This window comes from Sphaerodactylus townsendi, linkage group LG13 (genome assembly GCF_021028975.2).
Source record: "Sphaerodactylus townsendi isolate TG3544 linkage group LG13, MPM_Stown_v2.3, whole genome shotgun sequence".
NCBI lineage: Eukaryota > Metazoa > Chordata > Lepidosauria > Squamata > Sphaerodactylidae > Sphaerodactylus > Sphaerodactylus townsendi.
Window position 1 is genome coordinate 10,713,963 of NC_059437.1, and position 13,127 is coordinate 10,727,089.

General features: G+C 41.2%; 1 protein-coding gene across 1 annotated transcript in view; it reads right to left on the reverse strand.

The window, feature by feature from the left end:
• Positions 1-2,139: 2,139 nt before the first annotated feature.
• RPS6KA6 (ribosomal protein S6 kinase A6) overlaps positions 2,140-13,127 on the reverse strand; it is a 56,547-nt gene continuing 45,559 nt past the window's right edge. Inside the window, exons 17-21 of the mRNA XM_048514755.1 lie at positions 11,834-11,910; positions 4,776-4,893; positions 3,566-3,706; positions 2,548-3,474; positions 2,140-2,403 (exon numbers count right to left, since the gene is read on the reverse strand). Coding sequence (XP_048370712.1) covers positions 3,349-3,474; positions 3,566-3,706; positions 4,776-4,893; positions 11,834-11,910 — 462 coding nt within the window. The 3' untranslated portion in view covers positions 2,140-2,403; positions 2,548-3,348. The remainder of the gene's footprint in view (positions 2,404-2,547; positions 3,475-3,565; positions 3,707-4,775; positions 4,894-11,833; positions 11,911-13,127) is intronic.

The window sequence follows — 13,127 nt, forward strand, 5'->3', positions numbered from 1 at the left end:
CAAATCCAATTGGCCATGCTGGCAGGGGCTGATGGGATTTGTAGTCCATGAACATCTGGAGAGCCGCAGGTTGCAGACCCCTGCATTAGTTAGTTTTGCTTTCTAGACATATTTTTTTCTGTCCTGCCTGTTAAAGAGTTCTATACAGCTCTAAACAGTGCACCTTTGGAATTGAACACAGCACTGTTTCACATAAGGAAAGCCTGGACCGATAAGCCTATTTTCTATTACAAATTCTGTGGGACAATAATTGTACCACAATAATTTTTGTACCACAATAAGCTCTCATTTGCATGGGCACTCCAAGATCTTTTCTATACCTTCCCCCGCCCCCAAACCAGCAGCAATAGTCAGTTCTATATCTGTCGTAGTATAAGAATATTTACAAAGGTGCAGTTTCATCTGTTCTGTTTTAACGTTATGAGATTTTCAAATTACTTTCTGGCCTCCCGCAGACATAGCTCATTGAGTAGAGTCAGCAGGTTTGTTATTTCAAGAACATGCATGACCTGAAAATAGGTGAAAGGGGGGAAAAGTCAAAACCATCTTGCCCTTTCTTCATATTTTAATGCTGAAAAGCTATCGCACAGTGTATTTTAATGAGATGACAGAATATGCTTTCTAAATTAAATTTCAAGACTTCGGTTTGAACTGCTCCCAGTAGAAGCAGGCCTTATTCAACACAACAGATGTCCAAACACAGTTAAGTTCATCCCACGTATTCAACTCTACCTTCCTCTACCTGCTCGCATTAAGGAGCTATTCTAGGAGTTCACAATCAAAAAAGTGATTATTTTCAACATGAAGGTTTTGAAGAACAGTAATCTTGTCTTGCAACAGGACACAGCCAATATTGGAGTTTTCCTCCTTTGGATGCATGACGTACACAAATTTCTCAGGTACATTCTGCCAACCAGATATCGTAGAACCATTAAGAAAGGCAGAAGCTTACTGAAATATGCAGGTCTTAAAACCACAAGAGACACACCAGCTTGTAATCTGCTTCAAACTAAAAAGGGTTTGAAGAACTGCTCTGTTTCCCTACGTAATATCCTAAATTTGCTTCCTGCTTAAGACGTACGATATTAAGACCTGCTGTGAAGCTTGAGAAAACCGCAGCAGGTTTCCATCCTTTGCACCCCACCCACTGGGGAAGAAGTTCTCCTCTCTAGAAAATAAGGCTTCTCCATAAATCAGGAGGGGGGGGGGAGTTCTAGGAGATGTTTTTGGAACTTATTCTGCAGCTAGAGGGGGATCAAAATAAGACATGAATATTAGCATTTTTTGTAATAATTTTTTTTTATAATGAGTCTGCAAAATGACAGCTTTTGTCTACAAAGTTTGAATAAATTAAAAACAACTGTGAAATATGCTACGTGATGTGAAAGTGGAATTTTATAGTTCGGGGAGAATTCGCTGCTAACACGTCACAAAATAGTCCCGCCAGAATGACAGCCAGGTCAGTCATGTAGGAAAAGGAAAAGCAAGAAAACAGCACAGTGGATTACCGAGGTAGCTCAAAAGTTTTTTTTGTTTTGTTTTCTGAAGTGGGGGTCACCAACCTTTTTCTTTAATGAGAGCTACTTCTGAGTAATTAAAAGATATTTCCAGCAACTTTCGACCCCAGCATGTTACCAAGTCTCGCTCCGCCCTGAAACCGTGAAGTAAGAAGAGCCCCAGCAATGAATTTGTCAACTAAGCAGCACGGAGAAAAATCCCATGAAAAATATGTATTCAACAGCCTAGAGCAGTGGTGGCGAACCTTTGGCACTCCAGATGTTATGGACTACAATTCCCATCAGCCCCTGCCAGCATGGCCAATTGACCATGCTGGCAGGGGCTGATGGGAATTGTAGTCCATAACATCTGGAGTGCCAAAGGTTCGCCACCACGGGCCTAGAGCTGTTCATCTTTTCCTGGCTCTTCTATGGGATGCAGGCGCTACTGGCTGCTAAGGAGCGAAAGAACAGGATTTTGTTTGTTGTTGTCGTTTAGGTTCTCATTCTGGAGGGCTTGCAGCTTTCGTGCAGGCAATGAACCAGCCCTTCTATATTAACCAAAGGGACACAGACCACGTTTACAGACAGACACACTGACAGTGAAAAAACATCTTTATCACAGAAAGACCCATGAAGGAACTCGGTGGACCATCTAGTTTACTGAATTTCAACTGATGTGTCAGGAGTCAAAAGCAGGTCATGACCTTAGTGCACTGCACCAGTTGTATTTTCTTGTTTAGCTTTGAAAATGCGACACAGAGAGACAAGGGGGAAATGGCCATGTACAGAATGCAATTCGGGCGGAGTCTTTTTGCTCCAGACTGGGGATTAAAGGTGGGTCTGCAGTGTGATAAGGTTGAAAACTACTGAGATAGGTCAACCCACTGGCCCTAAAGGTCATATTCTATACCAGGAATCCCAAGGGTAGATTAGGATACCAGGACCATAATTCCCCATCAAGCTTCGCCAGCATGGCCAATTGGCCATGCTGGTAGGGGCTGATGGGAATTGTAGTTCCTGAACATCTGGAGAGCCGCAGGTTCCCTACCCCTGTTCTATACCAAGTGCACATCTAGAGGCATCTCTCTGAACGTTTCTCCAAGGATGGAGATGCCACCTACACATCATCTTGCCCTAACAACCCCTACCCCTCAGCAGCCTCCCATCAGGAACATTCCTACACTGACCACCTCTATTATTCAGGGAAGGGCTTTCACATTATAATTGAAGGGTCGGTCTTCAGAAAGATATTGTCTGAACCCAGCCTCGTCTAGGCTTCCAGGTCAGCATGAACACATTTTGTACAGACACATCGTTCTTTCATTAGCCTAGCTCTGTTCTATCGGTTGTTTTGAATAAATGGGCTCCATCCTCAAGTGACCAATTACAAAACTATAGAGTTTAAAAATTTGTTGCTGTTTTTTTTAACATGCCAGATTTCAAAAATATTAAACTATTAACACCCCCCCCCCCCCTCCTCTTTTCAATCTACGGTTTAAGCATTATTGTTAATGGTCCCCTAGATCGTATCTTTAGGAACTGGGGGAAGACGCAGTATTAAAAAAAGTATTAACTTAACGCAATGGATATCAGAAAAGGACAGCATAAAGAAATTCCTCGTGATCTTTGTGATGCACCGTGATGTTTTGCTCTGATAAACCATCCATGCTTCTTGCGGAACATATTATGAATCCCCCTGGACCTGTGTCCTTTTTCATCCTCTTCGACAGAATTCAAGTAGTGTAGGAGAAACCTGTATATGCCTTTTAAATCACAGGGCAGGCAGATACTGAGCCACTTATTGGATTTTTTCCCCTTGTTCCACTTTGGCTAAGTACTCCCAGTGGAACTATAAGTCTGTTGACGTTAGCTTTTTCATGCTTCGCCTTTGAGCTAAGCTGGAAGCTGCGACAGGCTCTAACACAGGCTGAAATGTCTTGTGATTCAGTGCAGAATATGTGGCAGCCATGGCCCCCTAGAAAAGAATGAAGAGAGCGTCATATCCTCATTCGCAAGAACGAAATCGGGCTTCCACAGAGAATGAAAGACAGAATGGAAGGCTTTACCTTTACTAGATGTGGTGCGTCTTGCCTGTTCAGCTGGTAATGGGGCAACTGATCCCTACAGGTTATCCATGAATGCTTGAGAACTTGCTCTGCAGTATATCGCTGATGGGGATCTACATGTAGCATATGAGATAGCAAATCCTGTATTAAAAGTAAATTAAATAAAGAGAACAGTTACAACCAAAGAAGATGATGAGATTTTGAAAGCCGAGACTGGAGCATGACAGATTATATTTGACTCTGCTGGGTTTTACTGAAATCCCACACAAGTTTTAATGCTAGTCATAGCTGAGTAATAGTAAGCAATAGAACCAGTCAACTGGTATAACCTCAGCCTTGAAAAGGATCAGCCATTGAGTTCAGGTGGAGTTAGATCTGTACATTTGAAGGGTTGTACACTGAGCTACCTCTGCTTGCTGATGTGAATGGGGAAACTCACACGAAGGATTATCAGCAACATACACCCAGCTATGTGGGAGGTGATCTCTTTGGAAAAACAACAAAGGATATTCTGAAACATTCTTCCATAAGCGTCCCAATACTGCCTTTGACTGTTGTCCATAACTCTTCCTGATTTCCTAGGTTTGCACTGATCTTTAATAATGAAGTTTCCACTGAGATTCAAAAAATCAGAGGACTTTCAGAACCATGCCTAAAGACACTGGCTGAAAATTGGTGTCGTAAAGAATTTTGATCAAGAGGTTCTGGGTACCATTAATATTTACACTCTTTGCTTCACATTTCTTTTATCAAATGCTTTTTGTTTGAACCCATGCATACAATTAAAATTGTATTGTGTATTATTCTGAATTTCAGAGGAGAAAGCACAGTAAAAAATCTCATGCATCCGCTGCCACAAAAATACAAGATAAAGGTCCAGACAAGCATGATCACGCCAGACTCATCAAGCCAAATACGTAGAAATGTAAGTAGAAAATTTGTACAACTGAAATTCATACAATAGGAATTCTAAAATAATTGCTCCGGTCTACTTCTGTCAAAATCCTTTGCAGGCAAGGTTTAGAGTACCAAAGCCAAGTGTTAATTTTATCCTGAAAGCAGAACTTGCATTTCAGACAAGGGGGCCCTGACAATTTTCTATATCAATTTGATGAATATTTAAATAGTCTCTGCCACAAGCATTATTCTATTGCTTTCACACATTTGCTTTTTTATTCTTGAAAGGCAAAAAAATGAAATATATTTACACCTTTGCTGCATCTGAAACAGTGTCCCAGTTGCCTCCGCTCAAAGAAAATTTTCCACTTCCTATTCGCAATAAGATTTCCTCGGGGGTATCATTGGGGCCATTGGCAAAAGGAGTGTACCTACGTTTGAACAGGAAAGAAAGAATTACAGCAAGCAAAATCTCTCATTCTTCTGCAGCTTGTGTTCGGTCGGTGTAGCTTTTTTATCCCTTCAACCATGTTTATCAGACATTGTGAGGACTTGCTCAACATTAGTAGGAGAGTATGGAGCCTACAGAGAGAAGGGATCTCAGTTTGTCCCCTCCACACACAGTGTTTCAGATGCTGGCAGCAGAGAGCTTTCAACTCCAATGGGTTGCAGCTGGGGCATCGTTTTAAGGTCTTGTGACCATGACATCATATAGCCCAGGGATCACGAATGTGGTGCCCATGGCTACAATGGCATCCACCAACACCTTCCCTGGTGCCCACCAAGTGTTTTAAGAACGTAAGTGGGTCTTTTCCCCAGCAAAGCTTCTGGGTGGCTGTGCCAATTTTTACAAAAACTGCTTTGGCAGCAGGTGCCACCACAACACAAGATCAACTACAGCAGTGGTGGCGAACCTATGGCACGGGTGCCAGAGGTGGCACTCAGAGCCCTCTCTGTGGGCACACGCAGAGTGCCCCTCCCACACAGGCTAACCTGGGCCGCTGGGCTTGATTATTAGCATTAAACCTAAGACCTAGTTTTGTGGAGCAGTGTAGGTAACTCTATTTAGCGCTGTTAAACACCACTGATTTTCATGCGAGGAACTAAAGCACAATCCTTTACCTGGGAGTAAACTTGGATGCTGGCAATGGGACTTGCTTCTGAGTAAACCCTCCTAGGGTCATGATTCACCCGTTGGAAGAGTTGCATGGTTGCTTCAAAGCAAAGCCACTGACAACTACCAAACTTACTCCTGAGTAACTTATGCCTTGGAGCCACCCATTTTTTTCTAAACTAAAACCTCAGTATTCAGGTTAAATTGCCATGTTGTCACTTTGTGATAAATAAGTGGGTTTTGGGTTGCAATTTGGGCACTTGGTCTTGAAAAGGTTCGCCATCACTGAACTACAGCATCCCATCTTGTGCCTGGTTCTGTCTCCTATGACAGCTATTCTGTGTCTGTGTTTTGTCTGAATTTAAAGGCGTCTCCATGCGCAAAAAGGTTGGGGACCCCTGATGTATCCAATCAAATCTGGATTACATAATTGCATCACGGACAACAAAGGAAGCTGTTTCGAAATAGCAGCAATATGAAACTGGCCTTCAGAGGCCAGGTCAGATATCAGTATCAGGTAAGGTGGCCAAGCTTTTTTATGTAGATCTAGAATGTCTACTGTGTTTTGAGGCAATAATCCAATCTGATTGGTAGCTTAAGCTTTTCATTTCATCAAGGCTGCCAAAAGGTACTTTCCCCTACTTTTTCTAATTTGAGCTGTAAGCTGCACACTGACTGACCAATTTCAAATTTTATGTAAGTGACAGTAATATGATGCTTTATGTAATCCAGATAGACAATTGAAGCTTATTCGTTTATCTTCCCAAAAAGCCACAGCATGAAGAAGTTCATTTTGATATGGGATAGTTAGGCACATGAGAAAAGGTCCATGTTTTGTTTTGTTGAAAAAAATATATTTAATTCAAATGCTTTAAAAGGACCGTATACAAAATGAATACAGTTTACATTATGCAGAGTCTTCAGTCCATTATAGGTTATAATACATAACAATATAATAATATACTTATCTATATCCCTTTCGTTTGTGTGACTTCACATTCGGACCCAACTAGGACAGTTTTCTCGTAAAATTTAGCTTTCTATAGCTAACCTCTCGTAAATACCCCAAAATTAATAGCCAACTACAACCCCCCCCCCCCCCACACACACGTATCTTCTCCTTTCCCACTTTCTATTATTCTCCAAGGGGGTTCAAACTCTCTATTTGGGTATTTATTATCATATTCTTTAATTAAATTTAATATACAGCTGGGTGCATTGTTACATCATACTGTATTCATTTTGTATATGGTCCTTTTAAAGCATTTGAATTAAATAATTTTTTTCTAAAAAAAAAAAAAGGTCCATGTTTTAATGCAATTTTTATCCACCATAATTGAACAACAGGCTACTTTGTGTGATGGAGAAGAAATACCTTACAGTTTTATGAGTTCACCAACAGTTCAATATGTATGGTTTTTTTATTTTCAAATGCCATTTCACGTCTGCTAACATTTAATGTTTTATTCAACCTATTTTAATGTTCATCATCGCTGTAATCATCTTCTGAACCCTCAACTGTAAAATCCACTTTTTTTCTGGTTGTCACATGCCTGTAGTTTGCACACAGCAGAGGGCAACTGAGTCCACAGGAGCTACCAGCAGTTTGGCAGTTGACAGGAAAACACACGCTTGCATAACAACATCTCCAAAATTTCACAGATCATCAATCCAATCGATTAAAAGATTGTCATCTCAGTCTGACATCCATTCATAATCTTTGGGACTAGGTATATTTGAAAACTGTGTCTCCAAATTCCTACACAGAAGTTGCACTAGATTCCATCTCTCCACTTCTGGCACAAAAGAGTTCACAGTGTAGTTCATTTGCAGAAGAAAGGCAGGGAACTGGAACATACATTTGACAGGGAAATTGCTAGCCCTTCTCAAAGAGCTTTGTAGAGATTTTCCACAGATTTTCCCTAGTTGACTGAACGTGTCCCAGTAGTTCTTGACTTTTTTCAGTAATTTCAAGGAATTAACTTACCTCAACCTGCCAATACACTCACTGTGAAGTCCAATTTCACGAGCTGTGAGAAGATTCATTAACATATCAGCAAGCAGTGGGAGGGCCGACAACAGCAGCTGACAAGATAGCCAAATCTGCCTGACTGGATTCAGCAAATCGTTAATCAATATGTCAACTAAAACTGGCAGACTTCTGTTTTCAAATCTGAGGTAACAGCAGTAGTCTTCCAAGAGCTCCATAATCCTTGAACAATATGGCTTACCAAGAATTTCCTTCAGTGAAACTATGCAAACATCTTGGCCACTAACCTGGATAGCTGTAAAAGGGACTTGGACAGATTTGTGGAGAAGTTGATCTATGGCTACCAATCTTGATCCTCCTTGATCTGAGATTGCAAATGCCTTAGCAGACCAGGCGCTCAGGAGCAGCAGCAGCAGAAGGCCCTTGCTTTCACATCCTGCATGTGAGCTCCCGAAGGTATCTGGTGGGCCACTGCGAGTAGCAGAGTGCTGGATTAGATGGACTCTGATCTGATCCAGGAGGCTCTTTCTTATGTTCTTATGGCAAAGAACACTTATGCTGTTCACCATATCATCCAAATACAGTATCTTCTCCATTAATGTCCTTCAACCATGACTGCAAGCCATGCCATGCTAGGTGCATGAATGCTTCATAAGCTAGTTCATGAAGTCTGACTGAACGGATATATTTGAGATAATCTACTACCCCAGCAACTGAAACTCTTGTAAATGTGTCTGACTCGGGGTACAAATACTGCAGTCCTACATCTTGAAACCTCTTACAGTTGATATTGTATAACAGCCATTCTAATTATAATAGTATGTAATGGACTCTAATCTGGAGAGCCAGGTCTGATTCCCCACTCCTTCACATGAGCAGCAGACTCTTATCTGGTGAACTGGATTGGTTTCCCTGCTGCGTGACCTTGGGCTAGTCATTGTTCTCTTGGAGATCTCTCAGTCCCACCTACCCCACAAGCTGTCTGATGTGAGAAGAGCAACGGAAGAAGTTTGTAAACGGTTTTGAGACTCCTTACAGTTCAGAAAAGTGGAATATAAATCCAAACTCTTTTTTTCCCCCTTAATTTTGGGAGGATGCTTCCATACAATTTCATGAGCTTTGGTATAACATGCCTGATCAAACACACAATCTTGGACGATGGCAATAATTGATGTTTCTCCTTCCGTCACAGATATGTATCAATCTCTTGCAGTTAGGAGTAAGAAATGCTGTTACCAAATCAATTCAAAATCTTGACCAGGTCCTGACAAACCTGCACATATTTATAGAGCTGAAACCCACCTTTTGTACCCCAGTGAGTACTGTCCGCAAGAATTTGGTAATGGATTCCAACATGTTTTAATCACCGTCTTTGAACTCTAGGACTCAGAACTTTTGATTCTGAATGCCACTTACTTGCAATGCAGCCAGGACTACATCATCAGTAAGTACAGAGTTCAAATAAAGTAACTCGATTTTTCAGAGCCTGGTTTTTCTTTTGAAAGTTCAGACACTGAGAGAAAATCAGGGTAAAATGCCGTTTTTCCTTCATCAGCAGGAAACACAAGCAGGATTCCGGGAACCATTTTGCAAGGCACCGTGAACGTTTCCCTTGGTTAAATCCTTTACTGTCGACACCAGAAGAGCTCAAGATGCAACGGAGGAGGTGCCGTGGAGGTCAGATCAGTTTGCTCCTTGGGAATGAAAAATGTTCTTTGGGTGCCTCATTAGCTACAGCATCATACAGAAGTTCCTCATTATTACTGCTACCTCCATGGAAAGCTGAATCGTTGCAAGCGGTTCCCTCCTTTATGTCAGTGCAGTAACACAATTGGTAGTATTTAGCTTCTGCAGCTACATGGTCTATGCCAGGGTGGCCAACCTATGGTACTCCAGATGTTCATGGATTACAATTCCCATCAACCCCTGGCTGAACATCTGGAGTACCATAGGTTGGTCACCACTGGTCTATGCTGACAACGGCGATCATCCTGTATCCAATTTCTTAATGTCTTCACTTCTACCACTGGCACCTGCATATAGTTCACAACACTGAATTAGAGGTTCTCTTGTTTTTGGTCCTTTTGGATGCTTGTTGTTTGGTTGTTTTCTCACAGAAGATGCATTCAGCCTCTTATACCAGAGAAGAGAATTATCTTTGTTTATTAGACCCTCCTTGAGTACACTTCTCTTTCTTAGATTCGATAGCAGCGTTCCTTTTGGCCTCGCATTCAAGCACTTCTTCACTGTAAACAAACTGTGACACTTCCTGTGATACTGCAATGAAGATATTTCACCCGCCGCTGCATTTTCTGCAACTCTTAAAACTGTTTTATGCTTTCTGCTGCCTTCAGTATTTTCTACAACTCCAAGGTTTGGGGGACACCAGTCTTACGCCTTATGCTTCCTCAGAGCAATGAATGATACAATGAATGGGGTATCATACGCTTTCTCTTCCTGGTAGGTCCATGTCTCAACAGATATTTATGTATTTTAATGAAGAAAAAAACTCTGGAACATGCATCCTTCATTCCTCAGGCTCTTTCCTTCTGTTACCAGCCTCCTCTCCCTATCATCATAGCAACCCTGTTATCGTTGCTCCAAAGGGACATATGCAACATAAACACACAACAAGCTGCAGCTGAGGCTATAACTCAGCAGTACTAACATATTTAGTCCAGTACAGGATAAGAGTCATGAAATAATAACGGTGTAACATTTGTAAATAAAAATATGTGCACAGGGAGCAGTTGCTTAGCTCACAAAACCGAAAAGCATTTTTTTTCAGTAACCAAAAATTGCCTATTTTGCATTTAAATTGGATAAAAATCACATAAAATGTGGATCTGTTCTTACGTGCCTAACTATGGCATATCACAATTAATCCCTTAAGGTAACTTACTAGCTTTCCAACAGCACTTTAAAATTTGAAACTGATCATTTAATTGTAAGTTACAGATCAAATTAGAAATGGTGGTGTCGGCCACCTGGATGACTTCTTAAAAAGCTTCAGTTATCAAAAGACAGGGTTATCATATCAAAACATAAGGCATGTTATACATTTCAGAAAAACAAAGAAGTTTTTCCATCTTATTTGATATTAATACATCTTTGCACACAGACTATAGCAGTATAACGAAGTCTGAGTGCATGTCAACATTCCTATTCAAGAAGGGGCCAACTTTTTTAGACAAAGCAATTATGCTACAACTGTAGCTAATTGCAGCTGAGAACTGAAGGAATACAAAATTATGAGTTGTCAGAAAGGTCTTTGGAAACATTTTTAGGGACCTGTTAAGACTTTTTTTTTCTTCTGCAACATTTTCAAAAGTTCTCAATGGGTTTCAGTATGCATGCTAAAGTTTCTTTATTACTATTATTTTTATTTGTGGAGCATGTCTTACATTCTAGCCATTACATTGGCTTCTAAGGATCGCTTTCATAAACGGAAGGACTTTCGGCCCAACCCATTCTTTCTAGACCCACAATGATAACCCGCAACCCTGTCAAGGCACACCTGGTTTCACGTGCCTCCTGTTTTAATTGACTATTAAGTCTTTTCAATAGGCTTATGGTGCATCAACATTGAAATTCTCTAAAGCGTTTGGTCCCAATCAAAACTTACCTAATGCAGCAAAAATACTATTTGACAAGGCTGAAAGGCTTCTCGGCATTAATAAATGATTTTTAAAAATTCCTACAGCATTTAATGCTTTTGTTTTTTTCCCCTGTCTAGTCATAGTGAACATGCTTGCATAGTTAAGATTGCTGGGAGGGCAATAATCTATTCTACATGCACTGAGCAAAGAGGCAGCCTTCTGATTTTTCCCCTCTTGGCTCATGCTACTTTCTAAAGCCACCATGAATGTTCATGGTACAACCAAGAGCACCAATACCAGCACAGAAAGAATGGTGGTATCCAAGGAACTAGCATTTCACTGGACAAAGTTAACGGTTTCTGAACGGCCACCATCCCATTCCATCCATTTTGGTGCTGGGGTCAGATAGCATAGAAGGACAAAGTTAGAAGGACAAAGAGTCTAAAGCTAGTAAGAATGGCCTGAATGGAAGCTTCAGTAGCTCTCCTGATTTCAGCGAAGTAATGGTATGGTACAGACTCTCTTCTCAAGTACAGGGCCAACCACTCCAGGGTCTCAGCTGTACCTCCCAAAATACCTGTGCCACGCCAGGCGATGAAAGTGAGTAATGTTCAAAGTTCCAAAAACAAACATTAAAATGCTATCGCCCAGTAACAAATGGTTCTTACCCAGCCAACATTGTATAAAGGAGGACACCCAAACTCCAAATATCACAAGCAGCGTCGTATCCCTGTCTCATGAGAACCTAACAAACAGATAAGAACACACCATTTTATCAATGCAAAGATGTCCCAGAAATTTAAATAAGCATAAGCATAAGCATTTTTATTGTCATTGTGCACGCACAACAAAATTTACAGCAGAATTCCTCGATGCACACAATTTCAGACTCACACATCATCCTCACTTTCCCTTCCTCCACCCATCCCTACACAGCCCCAAACACATCAATACGAAGCCGCGGAGTTTAGCATAGCCACAGCTCTGGAGTAGAAGCTGTCTCTAAGCCTCTTTGTCCTAGTTTTGAGGGCCCTGTATCGTCTGCCAGATGGTAGAAGTTCAAAGAGAGAGTGTGCTGGATGAGACGGGTCCCTCAGAATATTTTGGGCTTTATTTAGGCTTCAGGAATTATAGAGTTCTTCCAAGGAGGGGAGAGGGCAGCCGATAATCCCAGCAGTAGTGATCACCCTTTGGAGCGCCTTCCTATCTGCCACTGTGCAACTGGAGAACCATACACAGATGCAGTAGGTTAAGACACTCTCTATAGTGCAGCGGTAAAAGGACACCAGAAGTTCTCCATCCAGTTGTTGCTTCCTTAAAAGTCTCAGATAGTACAGTCTTTGCTGGGCTTTCTTAACCACCGTGACAGTCTGTACGCCCCAGGTCAAGTCCTCTTTAATCATAACGCCCAGAAATTTAAAACTGGCCACCCGCTCTACTTGATCTCCATTTATAGTCAAGGGCTGAATTTCTGAGCTATTCCTTCTATAGTCCACTATAAGCTCCTTTGTCTTGTTGGTGTTAAGAACCAGGTTATTTTCCCTGCACCCTGAGAGCAGTCGGTACACCTCATTCCGATATGCAGACTCATCCCCTCCAGAGATGAGCCCCACCACCGTTGTGTCATCGGCAAATTTGATAATGGTGTTACTATGATAGAGTGGCTACCTTTTCTGAAATGGCTACTCTTACAGGCAATGGATAAATTTGGGTTTGCATGTTTGCTTAAAAACAAGATAGATCTAAGGAAATACGAAGTCAAACACAAAAGAATTTAGAATGTCAAGGATCATAAGAATGGGGGGTTGTTTAGTTTGGGAGACAGGATCCCTAGGATCTATAGAAATTATTTTTCTGTGTTTGTAATCATTGATAATGTTTTTTTATTTTTTTAAAAAAATTCAAGAAAGATTATTTGCATAAAAGCTGCTTGACCATTTTAATTACTGCAAACTAAACCAT